The sequence below is a fragment of the Phyllobates terribilis genome, unplaced genomic scaffold, assembly GCF_046119375.1.
Source record: "Phyllobates terribilis strain yellow unplaced genomic scaffold, ASM4611937v1 Scaffold_7__3_contigs__length_470593459, whole genome shotgun sequence".
Classification (NCBI taxonomy): domain Eukaryota; kingdom Metazoa; phylum Chordata; class Amphibia; order Anura; family Dendrobatidae; genus Phyllobates; species Phyllobates terribilis.
In genome coordinates, this window is record NW_027362767.1 from 41,896,662 (window position 1) to 41,918,163 (window position 21,502).

At 40.9% G+C, this 21,502-nt stretch overlaps 1 protein-coding gene across 2 annotated transcripts; it reads right to left on the reverse strand.

Moving 5' to 3' along the window:
- Positions 1-2,651: 2,651 nt before the first annotated feature.
- LOC141153530 (cholesterol 24-hydroxylase-like) lies at positions 2,652-21,226 on the reverse strand. Of its 2 annotated transcripts, XM_073638416.1 has the most exons (16): positions 21,002-21,226; positions 20,467-20,544; positions 20,129-20,210; positions 19,974-20,044; positions 19,788-19,874; positions 19,526-19,664; positions 16,979-17,089; positions 16,655-16,811; positions 16,185-16,247; positions 15,468-15,540; positions 13,669-13,753; positions 13,334-13,444; positions 12,781-12,869; positions 12,286-12,352; positions 11,782-11,942; positions 2,652-2,670 (listed from the first exon to the last, which is right to left on the reverse strand). In XM_073638416.1, the coding sequence occupies exons 1-15, from the start codon at positions 21,136-21,138 to the stop codon at positions 11,796-11,798; spliced, it is 1,497 nt and encodes a 498-aa protein (XP_073494517.1). In that variant the 5' UTR covers positions 21,139-21,226; the 3' UTR covers positions 2,652-2,670; positions 11,782-11,795. The 2 variants fall into 2 exon arrangements, with proteins under 2 accessions (XP_073494517.1, XP_073494516.1); XM_073638415.1 differs by lacking the exon at positions 2,652-2,670 and having other exon boundaries at positions 11,716-11,942.
- Between the last annotated feature and the right edge of the window lie 276 nt (positions 21,227-21,502).

Consider the following 21,502-nt stretch of genomic DNA (forward strand, 5'->3'; position numbering starts at 1 on the left):
GCTATCAGCGGTGGTCGGGCTCACAGGCAACAAATTGGAAGCAAATGAAAGTAAAAGCTTTATTATGTCAAGAATGGCTGCAAATTTGAACAGGCAATAATCTATAAAACAGCTTCAATTTACAAGTATTATCTGCCAATATCCATCTATGGAGGGGGGAATAACCTACGTGTCTCTGTTGCTCCATGCCGCCCCTCGAGAACAGGGGTAAGAAGCAACGATCTGGTGCCCTGATGCATTATGTTACACATTTTCTTCGCCCTGTAACTTTCGATCACCTTCACATTTCACTCAAATTTTTTTTCCCCCAGTAGGAAAGTGACGAGTGAAGCTCGGTGTTATGAAGATTGAACGATATTATGATCCTTAAAGATGGACGCCTCACGCACCTGACACCTCCATCCTGATTGATCTCTTCGCTGCCAATTTCCTGGAACTATTTGTCTTAATCCAGAATTTATTTTTAAGAAAATTAATCTCCATAAAACGAAAATCTGCAGCAGCTTGAAAAGTGTAGCAAAAAGTTCCATGTAGTTACTACTGCGCTTTCCTGTGAGGCTGGGGCTCCTCTGTACACCGCCAGGTCCAGCTACAACTACCTTATTGGTCTGGGGTCTGTTTTTATTTAGGGGGACCATAATGAATTTGTAAAGTGGTCTGGTCTTTGTCTATTTATTTAGGGTGTCTAGTCTGGGATCTATGTTTATTTAGAGGGTCTGGTTTGGGATTTGTATTTAGAGAATCAGGTCTGGGGTCTCTTTATTTAGAGGTTCGGTTCTGAGGTCTCTATTTAGAGGGTCTGTTCTGGGGTCTTAGTTCTGATGTCTGTAATTATTTAGAGGGTCTGATCTGAGGTCCCTTTTTACTGGTTTGGCCTCTAATTATTTGGAGGGTCTGGACTGGGTGTCTGTTTACTGGTCTAGGGTTTTATTTATGGGGTCTATATTTATTTAGAGGGTCTGATCTGGGGTCTCTACTGGTTTGGTCTGTATTTATTTAGGCATAGGTCTGGTCTTGGATACATTTATTTTAGGGGTATCTAATCATTTAGGGGGTCGGGCTGGGGTCTCTATTTATTTTGGGGTGTGGTCTATATTTATTTAGAGTGCCTGGTATTGGGTCTATTTATTTATTAGAGTGTAATCAGGGGTTTGTATTTATTTTTGGGGGGGCTAGTCCGGTGTCTATATTTATTTATGGGGTCTAGTCTGTGGTTTGGATTTTCGGGGCATCTAGTTTTGGGGTCTATATTTAAGAATGGAATCAGGCTTGATCTTTATTTATTTAGGGTGTTTACTCTGGAGCTTCTATTTATTTAAAGGGGGTCTGGTCTTGTGTCTATATTTTTTAATTGAGTTTGGTCTTTGGGAGGTCTAGTCTGAGGTTTGTATATTTTTAAGGGTCTGCTTTGCGGTCTATATTTGATAATGAAATCTGGTCTGGCATTTATTTATTTAGGAGGTCTGGTCTGGGGTCTATATTTTTTCCGAGAGAGTTAGATTTGAGGTCTGTATTTATTTTGGGAGCCATGGAGTGGATGCCCTATGTACATGGGCAGGCCATATATTGAAGAAGTTTGCAGCATGGAGGTACAGTTGGGCCCATATTTTTGGGATTTGTGTGATATTTGGAATTAGTATAAAACACTAAACACCCAGACAGCGGCGCATAACTATGGGCACATTCGTATTCTGTAAACATTTTCACAATGGGAACTTTGGGGAAAATTGCCTTGCCCACAGCAGCCATCATTGCTTGCAGCTGTTGAAGGGATTGTCTTGGTGAATAGATCCCAGTAAGGAAGATAAGTGACAGGTTGTTATCTTATCCTTAATCTGAATGATCCATTGAGCTCCCCCCTCACAGTCCACCTCGCCTGCAGGTACAGAATGGGGACAATAGCCCACCCCTCCCCCATTACCTCCATAATCAATATATATATAAAAAAAAACTAATTTATATTCACTGAATACATTGAGACACTTCCAAATTCATGTGCTAAGTAGTTAATTAATCACGTCAATAGAGCTCTTCATGACTTTGTCATGTAAAGGTAATCACTGTGCAAAGGATATGGTGAGCCCTTGGGGTAATGAAGGATCTTGATTGCCCGGGGAGAGAAGATAATGGGCCTTGAATTAACTAATTAAGTAACTCATAATGGGGGGAATCGTGGTTTTCTTCATTACATAAAAATGGGTATAAATTGTCATCCAGTACATGTCCCATCAGCTTCTGTTGGTGCTTATAGGGTAACCATATAAAAATGGAGGTGTTGGTATGTGCTTATCATTGGATCCAGCAGATGGACCTATACAAGAAACGTCCACCTTTCTCTCCAGCAATAAAAAACCTTAATCATGGACTATGTAGTATTTAAGAGGTAGTGAAAAAAAGAGTCTCCTGATTTAGTTGGGTCTACATTAGATGGATCATGCAGAAGATGAGTGGGAATGCATAGGGTCATGGACGTGGGGAACCTCAATTTTGGACAATAAAGGAGCAAGTTCAATGGGGCCTCTTCATTTCCGCAATTGGTGGTGGTCTTAGCTCTTGGACACGTCTCTACAACAGTGATCTTCAATCCTTGTCTCTCCAGATGGTGTCAAACTACAACATACCAGCGTTCCCAGAGAACCAGTGACATGGGAGTTGTCATTCCAGAGACCACTGACATGTAAAAAGATCAAAAGGTGTTTTTAGTTGATTAAGAGCGATGAGGTCACGGGTGTGTCAGATGTGACAGACAGTCGCCCTGCAGTTGGTTGCAGGAGATCTCTTCGTTTGGCATTACAGACACCTTAGATCTGTCTCACTCTAGGACCCAGCGGCTACCTCCCTCCGGCTAATTGACACCTAGGCCTGGGTGTTTAAATACTTTCTGTTTGCTATAGGGAAGTGTCGGTGATATTCACATGACACATTGTGAAGGCTTGGAGCCATTGCAGTGTGCTTACTTCCTCTTTGGTGCTTAGAGGCCGTGTGTGTAATCTCTCTGAAGTCGTCTCAAGCTAAGTTACTTCCCCCTTGTCTGTCTCCCCTTGCTGTCTTTAGTTGTTAGTGGGGACTGACTAGCGCTCATCCCCCCTTCCCTGTCAGGGCCTATGGAGATACAGGGTTTTAATTTCCTGATCGGTGATTGGTGAGAAACCATTATAGGGATGGTAGGGAAGACAGGGTGATATTAGATCAGCCTAGAAGGTCTCCATCCCCTCTTTCCTTGGTGTCTGGGCTCCCTTCCCTTCATCCCTTTGTGTTGCAATTTGTCTTTCCTACACTGTGCGTGACAGATGATGATAAAATTACCAATTCACTCTATGAAAGGATGGAACAACTGGAACTGAAACTGGGCATAATTGCAGAGAGAACACCCAAATCTCCCCCCCCCCTTCCTACATACATGCTAGATAGCATGGGGGTTATTGTTTTCGACAGCTATTTCACCCAAACCTCCCTCGGCCGAGTGCTCCTGTGTTCTCTATGAGAAAGTCACCAAGTGACACATCGGCCAGTGACTTATCTCAGTGAGTGATCAAGATCTGTCCCGACCATTAGTTGTGCCGCGCCCTCATACACATTAAATTTTTGTTTGAGCCCGACAATATTGGCAGGTTGAGCCGACAATAGTCTAATGTGTATGAGGGCCTTAACTCCCCCAACAATCATCTGTCAGGGACTAATGTGTATTGGGGCCTTTATTCATGGAGTAAGTCGTAGAGAAGAGGTGGTGGAAGACTCTCATGACTTGGTTGAGTCTACATTAGATGGATCATGTTGATGTAAGGGCATAAATAACATCATTGTAGGTGGGAAACATCATTTTTTGACCATAAAGAGGCAAGCACAAGTAGACATCTTCATTTTAGCAAATGGTGATTGTTCTCGCTTATTGAAATCTGATAGAGAACTCCCAACTCTTGACTCTAGTGCTAGGGTCAAAGTAACTACAGCTTCCCAGTGGGGGCAGAGAAATGGGGACATTGGAGTTGTAGCTTCAAAACTGTTGAGAGGTTGAATATTTTTTGGGTTAATCGGGAAGGATGATGCCAAACACTACTGTTCGATTCTACAAAAGCAAAAAAAAACTTAGAACTGGAATGGAAAAATCCAACTTGTCCAAAAGATGCTCCCTCAAAAGTCATATTTGGGCATGATTGTGGACAGTCTATGGCCCGTGTAAGGACCATGGTTACTACCAATAGGTCCCATCTGCCCATTTAGGACAACTGCTGGTTTTAGAAGAGTTGATGTTTTGTCTTATGAGGGTGTACTTATATAAATCCGTGTTTGTGTAGCTTACAATGTTCTCCCCACAGTACACAAAGATGATCCCTACAGCAAACAAGTTAGATACAAAGTCCCTGAACCTCCAGGTCCCATTTGCTCGCAAATCAGGTTGATGGACAGTGATGGCCGCTGCTCATTTCAGGATTAATCAGCGCTCCATCTTTCAAGGGCTTTACAAACAATATCAGAAGACTCATTTTATCTTGACCGGTGATCTTGGTGTGTTTTTGGATCCTCTTCCGATGACCTCATCCCATGCTCTAATATAATTCATTACATGAATCCCCGCTGTTATCAGTATATATTTGGAGAAGGCTTAGCATGTGAGTAGATGTTTTTACTGGATCAGTCAACAGTCCAATGTTGAATTAGGCAGGTTAGGCTTCTGATCTACCCAATCATTGGTGGCTTAGAGATGTGTCTGGCGGCTGCTCCGGTGACTATATGTCCACCATAAATCCCCAAAATTTAATCTGCTGCTTGATGTTATTTCTACTTGTCCCCCCTTTTCATTTTCTCTGTTCCCTCCTGCTGTTGTGCTAACCAGAACCTAAACATTTCAAGAAAAGATTCCCGATAGGGGATGAAATTCTTTTCGCCACCTCTAGGAGGAGGTGACTGCATATATTGTATTGCCGAGTTCAATGACATCTTTAAAAAATCCGCATACAGCTAGCTCCCCCTAGTGGACGCTGCAGGAAGTCAGAATTTTATCATGTGTTTCAACCCCAAAATCACGCCATAAAAATTGCTAACAGTATAAAAAGTTGGCAAAGTCTGTTTATTTAGGGAATTGTGCTGTTTTTAATGGCCGCACCAACCTAGCGAGGAAACTTCCTTTAAATGCCTGTGTTTTCCCTGATCCCATCTATCCTTTTTGCATCTCCCACTTTCTTACTTTTTTTTCCTATTTGCAACCAAGCGGCGTCTGTCATCTCTAAATTATTAGTTTTCCAGATGCACATAAACCCCCGGCTAATCTGATAAGGAATTCATGCATAATCTCAATTAGATGACTGTAGCTTTGGGCGTAATATGTCCCGACCTGACTCATTACATGGATTTTTAATTATATTATCTCGTTTACTTTCATAATTCACTTGTCTGTAATGAGATAAAGGGTATTATAATTGGCTAAAGGAGAAAACGCCCATCTCTCGGATTTACAGTATGGTTCATCCTGAGCTTCCGGGTTCAGGGACAGACTGTAGGGACCCTAAAATAAATGAATATTTAGGATTTTCACTCAAAGTCTTACAAATGTAGGAATGCCTGGGTGGCAGATTTACATTCTTCTTACCCCTATCCCTCTCTTTGCCTTAATGACCCTTCCTGCACTTTGACCCTAAGGCAATAGTCTCGTGACCCCCCCAAAAAAATCCAGGTGTTCCCTTTCCTTAGATCAGACAAAAAGTTTCGCATTGATCATTCACAGCGTGGACTAAACCTAATCATGTGGCAGCACTTATCTAAAAGAAAAAAAAGGGATCAGACAGTATAAATTCAACTTCTCCTCCTACAGAGTGTACTTTTAGTAGTGGCTCAGGGTCATAGTAATGTGTATAGATTGCCCCCTAGTGGCGGGAAAAAGAAGAAAAAATAAATTGTGGCGTGAACTGAAGAAAGGTATCTATCAAATGTATTAGGAAATGTATGAGAGCCGCTGTGGTAGGTTGGGTCTCCAGCCATCGATCACTTATACATGAAAGCATTAGCAGACGCCACATTCCTGGATCATTTAACCATCTGTCCGACGTTAAAAAAGTGAATTCTGGATATTTTTTGCAGATTCCATTAGACAGTGAAGAAGAGCGCGGATATTTCACAGAGCTGATATTATCTGATACAGCCCAGTGAATCTCATCAAAGAGCTGCTGAGCTGTTCATACTCTGGGGGAACAGACCCCGCCATATGGGACCGGGGGGGGGGTGGGGCTGGAGTTTGCTAGTTAAAGAGCCAAGAAGAAGAATGAGTAAAGTATCAGTTCATACACGGCCAACGACAAAAAATTAGACGCCGAGTGTTTGGACACCACTGTCATTTTTGCAGACGTCCAGGATTGTGAGAAGCCCCAGGAAATTAATGTGAAAAGTTTCCCAGCGTACGACAGGTCGCTGTGTACTCGCATCACTTCCTCTGTTACCACCGAATATCAGCAGACGGTAAACAGAAGCAAGCGGCGGATTGTAAGGGGCTACGGGATTGTAGACGGCCACTCGGACTTCCATCTTCTCCACTCATTCTTCTATTTTCCTCTACAAACCCCACAAGGTTCTGTTTTTTTCGTAGCCCTCGCCAGGTATATTGCTTATGAGTTATGACCGGGCAGCGCCACCTGGTGGCTAATATTTTGAGAAAGTTTAAAAGAAGTTTAAAAGTTCTCTAAAAATGGAACATTTCGATCCTTAGATACGGCCTCTGTAATTCCCTTATTTGTGCCAGATCAAATACATATAAAGCTGGGCTGTAATACTCCCATATAGTGCATAATTGTATACCGTGGTATTATTTGGGCAGGACTAGTTGTAAGCATTATATAGGAGAGTATTTACTCGTTTTATGGAAAGAGGAGCAGTTTTACTTGGATTATTGAATGCTAACATTGTGTACGCACTATATGGCCGTTTTTATTTGGAAACTGTATGGCGGTATTATTTAATATAAGCACGTTACATATGACATATTTTTTTTATAAAAAAAGGCTCATGAAGGTAAAAACTGAAGATGAAGATGCCGTTTATGAGCAGATTATAATGCATAAATTAAGGTCACCGGTGCTATTTTGGGGGTGCCCCACGGCCCTGAGCAGCACCAGCTGTATTTATAGCCCTGGTGTAGGTGACGGTCGGTCACCGACTGAGTCTCACAAGCAAATATTGACAGGACAAACCCTTTTATTTGCTGTATCAGTGTCCGCTATGTATGTGGGGACCACCACGTAGCTGTATGCCTCTAGGAAATGACTGAGGTCCCAGACTAGTAATAATGAGCAGGCCTTGCCAAGCAGCACAGAGTATTTCAGGAGTGTGGTGATCTGGCTGAAGGTAGTAACTTCCTGCGACATCTAACATGGGTAATAATGCATCATGTAAGGAAACAATGCAGACAAATGGGAGGTCCAACACTGATAATGATGAGGCTTTCCACGCAGAGCAGAGTATTTCAGGAGCGCGGCGTTTTTTGATCTTGCCGGAGGTAGGGACTTGCTTATTCGCATGCATGGCTGGCTGCAGGATTAATGATATAAGGAAAGGAAGCAAACATGGAGAAAGCTGCAAGATGAATTGCTTAGTGTGAGGAGCAGCAACCCCAGCAGCACAGAGTATTTCAGCCAAGTTGGAGATAACAGGCTGAGAATCTGCCTTAAGAAGTTCTCATCTTGGAAATAGTGGATTACAATCTTTGTCAGACTGGCACCAGTCCGGCTCCTCTATAAAAAAAAAAAATCTATATTTCTCATTTCAAGTGCAAAAAAAAACCACCTTGTGATATGAAGGGGTGTAATAAATCCGCGCTGCGGACGTCTCTGCCTCCGCTCACCGCCACGTCCATGATTCCGCAGGAAGGTGCTGAGGCCTCTGATGTCACCTCAGCACCAGCGGCAGGTGATTCATCCGGCAACACCCAGCTTTCCTGGCACATCTACAATTGCAATATTGGTTTGGAAAGTTTTCGTGGCCCCAGGAACGTTTGGGTTGGAGATAAATTAATCAGCGATGATCTCACGGAGTCAGACACGTGTATAAGAAACATTTACCGAAGGGTCCCGGAAGGTCAAGCCGAGGCTCCGGAATAATACTTCTATAGGGGGTCAGGACTATCTGCTGTTAAATTATGCCATTACGGGCATCGAATGACAGTATTAGGTGGGCACTATATGGAGGTATTATTTAGGCACTACATTGTGGTATTATTTGCATACTGTATAGAAGTATTATATTATTAGGGCACTATATGGAGGTATTATTCAGGCACTACATTGTGGTATTATTTGTATACTGTATAGGGGCATTATATTATTAGGGTACTATATTAAGGTATTATATAGGCACTAAATTGTGGTATTATTTGTATACGGTATAGGGACATTATATTATTAGGGCACTATATGGAGGTATTATTTAGGCAGTAGATTGTGTGTATTATTTGTATACTGTATAGCTGTATTATATTATTAGGGCACTATACGGAGGTATTATTTAGGCACTACATTGTGGTATTATTTGTATACTGTATAGGGACATTATATTATTAGGGCACTATATGGAGGTATTATTTAGGCACTAGATTGTGAGTATTATTTGTATACTGTATAGCTGTATTATATTATTAGGGCACTATATGGAGGTATTATTTAGGCACTAGATTGTGTGTATTATTTGTATACTGTATAGCTGTATTATATTATTAGGGCACTATATGGAGGTTTTATTTAGGCACTAGATTGTGTGTATTATTTGTATACTGTATAGCTGTATTATATTATTAGGGCACTAGATGGAGGTATTATTTAGGCACTAGATTGTGTGTATCATTTGTATACTGTATAGCTGTATTATATTATTAGGGCACTAGATGGAGGTATTTGTATAACACATGTCAGTATTTTATGGGAACTATTTGAAGGTATGAGTCTGTATTGGTCTGGGCTGTATTATTGCAGGGGGTTATTTGGGCGACTATATTCATTTTAGGATTAGATAAAGACAATCTAATTTTTTTTAGAGCCTGAGTACTATTCTCTATCACCCAAGTGTGCTGAAAAAGTGACCATGTGCCACTAAAAAAGTGCACTACACTAGGATGTGGTCCATCACAGCCCACTCCAGCAAGAGAAGGGCCCCCAATAAACCATCTCCGTCCCTCCAAGCCAGGAGGCCACAGCGAGGGTGAAGGACGAGTGGCCTCTCATACCCGAAGCTTAAGGAGACCCAAATCTTGCTCCGAGCATCTACCCAGGCTGTCACCGAAGCTGAACTAGGACTCAGCCTAGTTCTTCTCCCCTGCCCAAACAGGAGAGACTGGAGTTTGCAGGGGAGTGCGGAACCTGATGGCCACACACTGCCCCCTAGCCAGGTCAGGAGGGAACCACACCCCGAACAAGTCCTAGTGACCTGGACACACAGTGAAAATAGGTGACACACAAGTGATGATAACCAAAATGAATAATAACAATAATATTGGATGGACCTTCAACTGGGAGTTTAAAAGACCCAGAAAAGGTGTGTGCCCAAGAAAATGATCGTGAAATGCCATGCAAATGTGAGTTAGGTCTCCATTCCTGGGAACTTTGCACCTTGGGATGAAGGCGGTCATATGAACTACTTATGCTTAAAATTGGAAGCCAAATTAAATACCTCTTGGAATCATCTTATTGTCACTTTATATATCCAGCACCCACCATGTACCATGCACAAACTACCCCACCCGCAGCCCCAAAATATACATCCAACACCCCAAGAAATGATGTTATAAACTCCAGCATGAGCCACCCAAACTTTCTCCGTGTGGAGACCACCAAGGAACGTTATAGGCCGTGCAATGCTCCTCTGAGAATTTACAAATAACCTCTACGAAAAGGAAGAGGACAGGATCTCTGGTGCCAACTACTGAAGGTAGCAATCCTAAAAGTCAATATTAGACCTTTAAAGAGCCTTGCCCCATGACTTAGATTCCCGTACACGTGCCGGCAGCCGCAGCGCCACCTGTTTAATGTGCTGTACAGATGTTCATTTCAGCAGGTTGTCGGTGGAGGTTGATGTAATGAATTGCTTAGTGTGGAGAGAGCGGTGGATTCGTGTTACAGCCTGTGTCAGCAAAGACAATCTGCAGCACCTGTTTCCAGCTGGATTTCTCCTCTTTCCACTGGAGTCAATAAGAGACAAAATTATATCAAATACAATCCATGAAACGGCAGCAGTGAAAAATTCCAGGTACCATAAATACAAAGTGAGCTCCCCCTAGTGGTGTCTGTAAAAATTGTAGCAAGCTCCCCCTAGTGGTGGCTCTATAAACCTGTATGTAGTGAGCTCCCTCTAGTGGTGGCTGCGTAAGTCTGTATGTATTGAACTCTTTTATGATAAAAATACAAAACTTACAATCAATAAATAGCAAAAATCCAAACCCCAGCAAAAGCAACCATCCGAGTCCAGCATTACCCCTCCCCAAGTCAAAGCAACCCCCCATCCCCAAAAAGCTTCTCAGAGAAGCTTCCTCCTTCCATCAATCTGTATGTAGTGAGTTCCCCCTAGTGGTGGCTGTACATATAAAACTGTATGTAGTGAGCTCCACCTAGTGGTGGCTGTTTAAATCCATAAAGCTTTGTAAAAACCTCAATACTTTGCCCCAACTGTACTGAATTCTCTGCTCTACAGATAGAGAAGTGTTTGGCACCGGCTGGTCTTCCTTTCTCCCTGAAATAAACATGCATATTTACGGGGGACCAGCTAGACTACTAGTCCAGCCTACTGGTACAGTGGACGCCACCACTGAGGATGAGGAAGAGTTAATGCCGCCTGCTTATTGGAGTGAAACATCAAAGCCCAGACAATAATTCTCTGTAATTGTTTAACTAGTGGCTCTTAGGAAAAGTATTACTCCATCACCTAGCAATTAGCTGCAGAATGGCTTCTGGCCACAGTGAAGATTTCAACAAGACCTTACCCAAGGCTGACATGGCACAGGAATGCACTGACCTGGCAAATCATAAAATGAAAAATTTAAGTTCCTGGGGTAAAGAACCGCTGTGGCTGAGCTGACAAATAAACTTTCAAATAAGAATTAAAAAGTCCAAAATATGAAAAAAAAAAACACTCCATGGAAAACTAGGACGCTCCATGGAAAACTAGGACGCTCCATGAAAAACTAGGACGCTCCATGAAAAACTAGGACGCTCCATGAAAAACTAGGACGCTCCATGGAAAACTAGGACGCTCCATGGAAAACTAGGACGCTCCATGAAAAACTAGAACGCTCCATGGAAAACTAGAACGCTCCATGGAAAACTAGAACACTCCATGGAAAACTAGGACACTCCATGGAAAACTAGGACGCTCCATGGAAAACTAGAACGCTCCATGAAAAACTAGGACGCTCCATGGAAAACTAGAACGCTCCATGAAAAACTAGGACGCTCCATGGAAAACTAGGACGCTCCATGGAAAACTAGAACGCTCCATGAAAAAGTGATACTTTGTGTCACAGCTCGTACTATGCATAGTAGCTGCATAGTACAGAGCCACAGACCCCACATGCCCCAATTCAGGCTCTGAGGGCGCATAAAGCCTGGTGGGTGGAGCATGACACAAAAAGGAATTCCTTTGACAAGCCCCTCCCCCACAGACCATGAAAAAGGCATAACATAGAGAATCAGTTGTGAGTGGTGCATCCCTTCATAGTAACATAAGAAAACGGAGAAGAATACTGAATGATGACGGATGGATATTTAGAATTTGTAAAATTTGTACAAAAAAAAAAAACACCTTAAAACACACTTTTCTGTTGGGCTTTACTGCTTCTCTCTGACTCTGAGGCGACACCTCGTACCATCCATGGGACGCAGAGTTCCCGTATCCTGGATCTTAAATGACTGCCCCTCCACCAGCTGGAAGTCGAATCTCTGCAGAAGCTTCGCCATCACCACTTTTGCCTCCATCTGCAGTGAAAAAAAAAAAATATATATATATATATATATATATAAGTTTTCATCCTCTCCAAAAGTTTTTGACCTATTGACCCTTAAGAGGGGAAAAAAATAGAAGTTTTCAACCTTATAAAAAGTTTATTAACCCCTAAGGGGTTTTAATTTAAGAAAAGGCAAATCCTTCTATAATGAAAAATTCTACAACTTTCCAGTACACTTTGTTTTTTCGATTCTGAATTTTTAAGATCTCTGCTTGTTGCCAGTGAATGGAGACATTTACATTTTGCAATCAACCACAATTCATTCGCAATCTATTGGATGAGAATGAATCGTACCCAAAAAACAAGTTGTATACCTGTGCAAACACTTGTCCTATACAAGAGCGCGGTCCGAGGGAGAACGGGAAATAGGTGAAGTACGGTCTGCGAGGAAGGAAAAGGAAGGAACTTAAAAACATTTCAATCATCATCTATGCATATCATGACTTAAAGGGGAAGTCCACTTAGATAAAGAGATCCCCTGATTGTTAGCTGTTAGTCAGAGCTTTAGCTTTTACTCCCCCTGCAGGACAAATATAGAATTACACATTGAAGTCAATGGGTGACCAAAGCTTAGTACTTCACAGCACTCTAAGTAGGAGACCCCCTTGTTCTATGAGGTAATATGAACCAATTTTTCATTGAATGGACAACCCCTTTAAGTGCCATTAAATCCCAATTTCTGCAGCAGACAATCAAATCTTGGGATGAGTTGGAAGCTTTTTGCAAAATGCAATGCAAAACCAACAGCAGAGCCCCCTATAAGTAGGACCATCTGTTATACCCAGTGTGTCAGTCGACTTAGCACTCACTTTGGGGAGTCACGGCTGAATCTGTCAGGGTCAAAGGTGAGAGGATCCTTAAAAAATTGCTCCATCCTCCCGGTGACATAGGAGTAGACCTAAAATAAACAGTAAGAAAGGGCTGAGATATCAGCTGCTGTATGTATGATAGAATTATTGTTCACTAATTCATTATAACTTTGCTCTTCATGATCTCTGCTTGCTGTCAGTGACTGAAAACAATTTTCTTTACATCCAGAGGTTGAAACCAATCCTGAATTGATTAGTTATCGGAGTGTATAACCACAATAGTACCCATAGGGGGCGTCGACGTAGCAATGGCGACACAAAGAATGGTAGATGCGGACCTGTTACAGATTTTGCATTGGAACGCAGCAGACTAACGTAATATCTCTGACAGCAGCAAACATCCCTCTCCTGTTTTGGACTCCATCCTGCACTGATACATAGTGACGAATACCCATCAGGACAAAGTCAAAGCCTCCAAATATAAACAAGAATGATCCTATTCACTGACAGCAAGCAGAGCTCTTATGAGTAAAACAATAAAATTCAGAAATACCAGCACTGGGGTGTTTTTAGGAACCCTGACTCCCTCAATTATCATATCCTCTTCCAATAATCTGGAAGTTCCCGGGGCAGTGGGGTACAGCCGCAGAGTCTCTTTCAGTACCTGGAAGAAAAAAAAATGACAACTAAATACTAAATATATTTATTTGCAGCAGAATTGATTTATTTATAGTGTTCTGGTAATACAGTAATCATGGCATACAGGAGTAGGTACGTTACAGTGTGCAAGCGGCAACTGATGCAAAGCATGGGGAGACAGCACCACCTGCTGGCCAGATATGGCATTACAACATGTATAATTAGCCTGCAGGTTACATCCTCCTTTACCTGGGAGAGGTATCGTAAATTACCAAGGTCGTCATACTCAATGTCTCGTCTCGATCCAATGACCTCGTCCACCTCGGCCTGGACTCTGTGCATGCAACGAGAAGACTGCGCCGTTATGTGATCCGGGCTCATAGACATGGTGATCATTATCAATTATATTTAATAATAATAATAATTTTTATTTCTATAGCGCCAACATATTCCGCAGCACTTTACATTTTAGAGGGGACTTATACAGACAATAAAAGACATTACAGAATAACAATGATCACACAAATCAACAGATACCAGGAGGAGAGAGGACCCTGCTCGCAATCCATGAGGAAATCGGGGAGACATGAAAGGTGGATGGTAACAATTGCTTGTATTGTACGGTCAACCATCAATGTAATAAAAAGGGTAATCACTTAATGCTAAATGAACTGGTCACCAACCAGTATGTGAACAATTACATACACAGAAGTCTACCAAGTGATGGGGTGTGTGAACAGAAGGTACGAGGGACCTGATTTGGAAGGATTTTTTGTATGGGGGGGGGGGGGGGGGGATAGTTAGGTAAGTGAGGTGAGGTGATAGGCTACTCGAAAGAAAGGCTACTCGAAAGAAATGCGTTTTTAGGGCACGCTTAAAACTGTGGGTATTGGGGATTAATCGAAGAGTCCTGGGTAGTGCATTCCAAAGAATTGGTGCAGCACGTGAGATGTTTTGGAGACGGCATTGGGAGGTCTGGATTATTGAGGATGTTAATCTTAGGTCATTAGCAGAGCGGAGGGCAGGGGTAGGGTGGTAGACTGAGACGAGAAAGGAGATGTAGGGTGATGCAGAACTGTGGAGAGCTTTGTGGGTGAGGGTGATGAGTTTATATTGAACTCTCTAGCAGATGGGTAACCAGTGCAACAACTGGCACAGAGTAGAGGCATCGGTGTAGTGGTTGGGAGGAATATCATCCTGGCTGCTGCATTTAGGACAGATTGGAGAAGGGAAAGTTTAGTAAGAGGGAGCCCGATCAGGAGAGAGTTGCAGTAGTCCAGACGAGAATGAATAAGAGCTACAGTAAGAGTTTTTGCAGAGTCGAAGGTAAGAAAAGGTTGAATTCTAGAGATGTTTTTGAGGTGTAGATGACATGAGCGGGCGAGTGATTGGATGTGAGGAGTGAAGGAAAGATCTGAATCAAGTATAACCCTGAGACAGCGGGCATGTTGCTGGGGAGTAATGATGGAGCGACACACGGAGATGGCAATATCGGACATAGGTAGGTTAGTGGAGGGAGGAAACACAAGGAGTTCAGTTTTTGACGGGGTCAGTTTCAGGGAGGACATAATGTTAGAGACAGCGGACAGACAATCACTGGTATTTTGTAATAATGCAGGGGTGATGTCAGGAGACGATGTGTATAATTGGGTATCAGAATAGAGATAGTACTGAAAACCGAATCTACTGATGATTTGTCCAATAGGGGCAGTGTATAAGGAGATGAGGAGGGAGCCTAGGACTGATCCTTGAGGAACCCCGACAGTAAGAGGAAAAAGAGAGGAAGAGGAGCCAGCAAAAGACACAGTGAAGGAGCGGTCAGAGAGGTAGGAGGAGAACCTGGAGAGAACAGTGTCCTTGAGCCCTATAGAGTGGAGCATCGTGAGGAGGAGCTGGTGATCCACTTTCCTTCTTTGGGCCATATATTTGCCATTTTTGCATATGAACCCCATCTTTTTAGAAATCCCAATATTCTCATAGCTGTACCGCAGTGATCACTCGCTAACTCTCACCCCCAAAGTTTACTTTTAGGACACTGGATAACTCACTTTTGCAGGATCTCAGGATTTCGAGCCAATTCCTGGACAGCAAATGCCAACTGATTGGCCGTCGTTTCTTGTCCTGAGTAAAGAGACAACATACATTTACCCCTTCTTGATGGTTGATTTTTCATTTTACATTTTCATTTCTTCTACCCCTTCTTCAAAGAGCCATAACTTTTTTTCAGTTCCTCCTTTGACCGTGACCTACTCATACAAAGGCTTGGAAGTTGTAGTTTTCAATGGCGCCACTCACCTCACCATACAATAATCTCCTATGAAACCCAGTCTACTATGGAGTATAAAGATGGCGGCGATGGGAGAGGGCTACAGCAGCAATTGCATCCAATCGGCAACCCCAGTGGGCAAATGGAGCCAGAAAAGTAGCATGGCATCATTACTCCATTTAGATGCCATTGTCGAAGATTGACAGCTGAATTTAAGTGGTTAAACAGGAGCTGCTATTAGATGCATCATCACTAGAAACTGAGGATAATGGCCAACAAAGGGCTCTTTCAGTTTCTTCTCTAGTGCCCTGCTGGACATTGCAGGCAGGGAAGTAACAGAAAGATAGTATTCAGAGACAAGGAAGGTGAATTCAGGGCATGAAGAAATCCTTAGAGGTAAGCGTTATGCCAACCCCTGTCTTGCTTGTAAAGGCTAACCCCACTTTTTCTCGCTAGTATATTGCGGTACATTCAATATTTATGTATTATTAATTCTTACCAGCAATGAAGAAAGTGACAAAGTTGTCTATTATCACTTCAATGTCGCATTCACCTTCCAAAGCTGTAAAAATAAAGGGATTAGAAATTTAGCATAGTGGGCGAGATGCCCTCACCACGAAAGGGTCCATATACAGTGATTAAAGCCCAAGGCCCGGGGTTGTCTCTTATGTACGTGGGCACTTGGGTGAGTAAAGAACTGCAATGTAATGAATAAAATCATTTAAAAAGGATGATAACAGCAGCACAGAGTACTTCAGAAGATCAGTGTGCTGGCCTTGCAGAACCTGTTTACTCATGTGATGATATCAAGGGGGCAGAGTCCTCATAGGATAAGAGGCCACAGTCCCAGTGACACACATTGGGAAGAGAAGGGCTCACAGCAGCACAGAGTATTTCAGTATGGGGTTGTACTGATCTTACAGGGGAAGTGATCTGTCCCTGTAAATATACGGTATGTGACATATTTACCGCCTCCTTTGAGTATCTGAGTCAGTATATCAGTAGGGACCTCCGCTCCATCTTGCACCATCTGCTGTCTCTTCTCGATGCATTCCCTCCCCGTCTTACGCAGCAGCCGGATGGACTCTCTGGTTTCCTGGATCATTTTTTGTTTTGAAGGCATAAGCTACCAGAAAAATCAGAATATTATTATCACAGAACTAAATACTCTGATACACCTGAAAGTAAAAAAAAAAGAAAAGAAGAGAGACACCAAGTGTCATACACCGCCATCTCTATTCCATTATTAGATATAATACCGTGTTTCTCTAATCACCTATTCTACATTCTCACCCGAGCAACAGGGTTCCTCATCTCAACAAGGCCCTTCACAGCCATGAGAATAGCTCGTGGGAATGGTGTCTGGTCGTCATGTAAAGAGTTCAGGTCCATATCAAATGCCACCTGTACAGTAACAGATATGGGAGATGTAGTGTATAGTCATACAGGAGTCAAAAGATATCCATACCAAGGCACTATTATAGTAGTTATATTCTTGTACATAGGGGCAGTATTATAGTAGTTATATTCTTGTACATAGGGGGCAGTATTATAGTAGTTATATTCTTGTACATAGGAGCAGTATTATAGTAGTTATATTCTTGTACATAGGAGCAGTATTATAGTAGTTATATTCTTGTACATAGGGGCAGTATTATAGTAGTTATATTCTTGTACATAGGAGCAGTATTATAGTAGTTATATTCTTGTACATAGAGGGCAGTATTATAGTAGTTATATTCTTGTACATAGGGGGCAGTATTATAGTAGTTATATTCTTGTACATAGGAGCAGTATTATAGTAGTTTTATTCTTGTACATAGGAGCAGTATTATAGTAGTTATATTCTTGTACATAGGGGGCAGTATTATAGTAGTTATATTCTTGTACATAGGAGCAGTATTATAGTAGTTATATTCTTGTACATAGAGGGCAGTATTATAGTAGTTATATTCTTGTACATAGGGGGCAGTATTATAGTAGTTATATTCTTGTACATAGGAGCAGTATTATAGTAGTTATATTCTTGTACATAGGGGGCAGTATTATAGTAGTTATATTCTTGTACATAGGAGCAGTATTATAGTAGTTTTATTCTTGTACATAGGGGGCAATATTATAGTAGTTATATTCTTGTACATAGGGGCAGTATTATAGTAGCTATATTCTTGTACATAGGGGCAGTATTATAGTAGCTATATTCTTGTACATAGGGGCAGTATTATAGTAGTTATATTCTTGTACATAGGGGCAGTATTATAGTAGTTATATTCTTGTACATAGGGGGCAGTATTATAGTAGTTATATTCTTGTACATAGGGGCAGTATTATGGTAGTTATATTCTTGTACATAGGGGGCAGTATTATAGTAGTTATATTCTTGTACATAGGGGGCAATATTATAGTAGTTATATTCTTGTACATAGGGGCAATATTATAGTAGTTATATTCTTGTACATAGGAGCAGTGTTATAGTAGTTATATTCTTGTACATAGGGGGCAGTATTATAGTAGTTATATTCTTGTACATAGGGGCAGTATTATAGTAGTTATATTCTTGTACATAGGGGCAGTATTATAGTAGCTATATTCTTGTACATAGGGGCAGTATTATAGTAGCTATATTCTTGTACATAGGGGCAGTATTATAGTAGTTATATTCTTGTACATAGGAGCAGTATTATAGTAGTTATATTCTTGTACATAGGGAGCAGTATTATAGTAGTTTTATTCTTGTACATAGGGAGCAGTATTATAGTAGTTTTATTCTTGTACATAGGGAGCAGTATTATAGTAGTTTTATTCTTGTACATAGGGGGCAATATTATAGTAGTTATATTCTTGTACATAGGGGCAATATTATAGTAGTTATATTCTTGTACATAGGGGCAATATTATAGTAGTTATATTCTTGTACATAGGGGCAATATTATAGCAGTTATATTCTTGTACATAGGAGCAGTGTTATAGTAGTTATATTCTTGTACATAGGGGGCAGTATTATAGTAGTTATATTCTTGTACATAGGGGCAGTATTATAGTAGTTATATTCTTGTACATAGGGGGCAGTATTATAGTAGTTATATTCTTGTATATAGGGGCTGTATTATAGTAGTTATATTCTTATACATAGGGGCCAGTATTATAGTAGTTATATTCTTGTACATAGGAGCAGTATTATAGTAGTTATATTCTTGTATATAGGAGCAGTATTATAGTAGTTATATTCTTGTATATAGGAGCAGTATTATAGTAGTTATATTCTTGTATATAGGGGCTGTATTATAGTAGTTATATTCTTGTACATAGGGGCAATATTATAGTAGTTATATTCTTGTACATAGGAGCAGTATTATAGCAGTTATATTCTTGTACATAGGGGGCAGTATTATAGTAGTTATATTCTTGTACATAGAGGGCAGTATTATAGTAGTTATATTCTTGTACATAGGGGCAATATTATAGTAGTTATATTCTTGTACATAGGAGCAGTATTATAGCAGTTATATTCTTGTACATAGGGGGCAGTATTATAGTAGTTATATTCTTGTACATAGGGGGCAGTATTATAGTAGTTATATTCTTGTACATAGGGGGCAGTATTATAGTAGTTACATTCTTGTACATAGGGGGCAGTATTATAGTAGTTACATTCTTGTACATAGGGGGCAGTATTTTAGTAGTTATATTCTTGTATACAGGTGCAGTATTATAGTAGTTATATTCTTGTACATAGGGGGCAGTATTTTAGTAGTTATATTCTTGTATACAGGTGCAGTATTATAGTAGTTATATTCTTGTATACAGGTGCAGTATTATAGTAGTCTGGGTGTATCAGACCTTGGCAATTACATCCAGGGTCATTCTGTTCAACAAGTTGTGCATGACAACTTCTGACTTCTTATCGGCTTTTTCATTCAGGCGCTCCATCAGCTCTTCTGCCTTCTCATTGAATGTTCCCATTAATCCCATCAGATACCTGGAGAAGGTTGTCAAAATAACCTCTTTTAGTTTCATGCAAGTTCCAAGACCCTGACTGCAGCCACTTTAATTGTACTATTTGTTGGTTAATTTCTAGATCAGATATATATACTTTACGCACGGTCTGCTGAAGGCGGGATCCATGACTCGGCGCTGTTTGTGCCAGCGGTCGTAATTTCTGTCAGTCAATAATCCATTTCCCAAAAATCTAAAATAACAAAAATAATAAAATAAATAAATATATATATATATATATATATATATATATATAGTCATATAAATAATTGGTTCCATTATTAGCACTCACCTGACACCAAATAAATAAAAGATATCTTCATAAAATTTGTCTTTCGGGTGTTTTGTGGACATCAGAAGTTCCTGCAACAAAACAAGCAGACATGTTTTTATAATTCTGGACAACCCCTTTAATATTTGCATCCCAGTTTTACCAACAGAATTTACCTTTATTGCTTCAGGACTGGAAGCAAGTACAATGACAGTGTGGAAGCCATTGATACGAACAACGGGGCCATATTTCTCTGCCCTATACAATAACAAACCAGGATATAATAGCATTAGTGGGCACTTAAAAAGTGCTGCACATAATAAACTGAATTTTAGTTAGTGTTTAAAAATAAGTTTTTTTTATTTCTAGGACTCAAAATTGTCATCTATTTACAATTTAGTTTTTTTCTGCCACTTGCAGTACCTCTTTTAACCATCAGTTTTTGCATAGACTTATATAACAGCGCCCCCCCCCCCCCAAAAAAAATAATAAAAAAAAAAAATCATTCACTTACCAGTCTAGGAAATAATCATAGATGAGTTCATTGTTTTCAGTCAGCTTCACTATTGTAGGGTAATGGCCCATTAAAAAGCTGTGAAGTCCAGAAATAACATACTAATTAAAATATAAATAGTAAGATAAAAGAACTTATAGAACAGTTCAAAAGTAGGAATTCTAAAAAGTTCTAAAACTTATTGCCACTCCCACAACCTGTGTCTACTGATCGGTACTTTTGGGCATGTTTAGTACGTGCAATTGTACTACTAGAAATAGAGGATCTGACTATTCAAGTGACAAGGTCCCTTTAAGAAAAAACAGCCTTGAAGAAGATTGGTTTATTGTGCATCCATGCTGGTAGTTGTAGTTCCACAATAGCTGAAGAACACTATTTAAATATTGACATTATAATATGTTATCTTAAATTCATATCATTTGCCCTTTTCACCAGTTACTAACCATCAGTAACTTTCCTTACAGCACTGTGATGTGTCAGTAAATATACTACTGGTCAGTAACGTCTTAAAAAGTTAATAACATTGTGCCCTCACCTGTCTCTGGGGGGTCCGGGGATGTGGTCATACTTCATGTGGATGTACTGGATGTAAGCGCAGTACAGTAGGAAGCAGACAGCAACCAGGCCCAGCAACAGCAGGAGGGCCCCTGAAATCAGAGACCACAGAGTCATGGTGAGGGGCCACAGGCTGAATGCAGATTTCTGTGCGTTATCTACTGCAGCTCAAGGTAAAATACATGAAATATAATGAGGAGGTGGAGACTTGGCAGAACCAGGAAGGGGCAGGTGTATATAATGAGAGGAGGGGCGGTTGTGCTAATTCATACTTACTCTGGAAAGTTTTTAGACACTCCCCACTTTGCCCAAAATGAGAGTCCATATAGTGTCCATTTAGTGACAAACATCCAAATTATATAATGTAGGATTTCTAGGGTGTTTTTTTGGCTTCTTGCAAAAGTCCGAGGCACTGTATGTATATTATTTTAGGATTTGGACCGTCCCCACTCTGGACACTGTATGGTACAATTTCCACTTT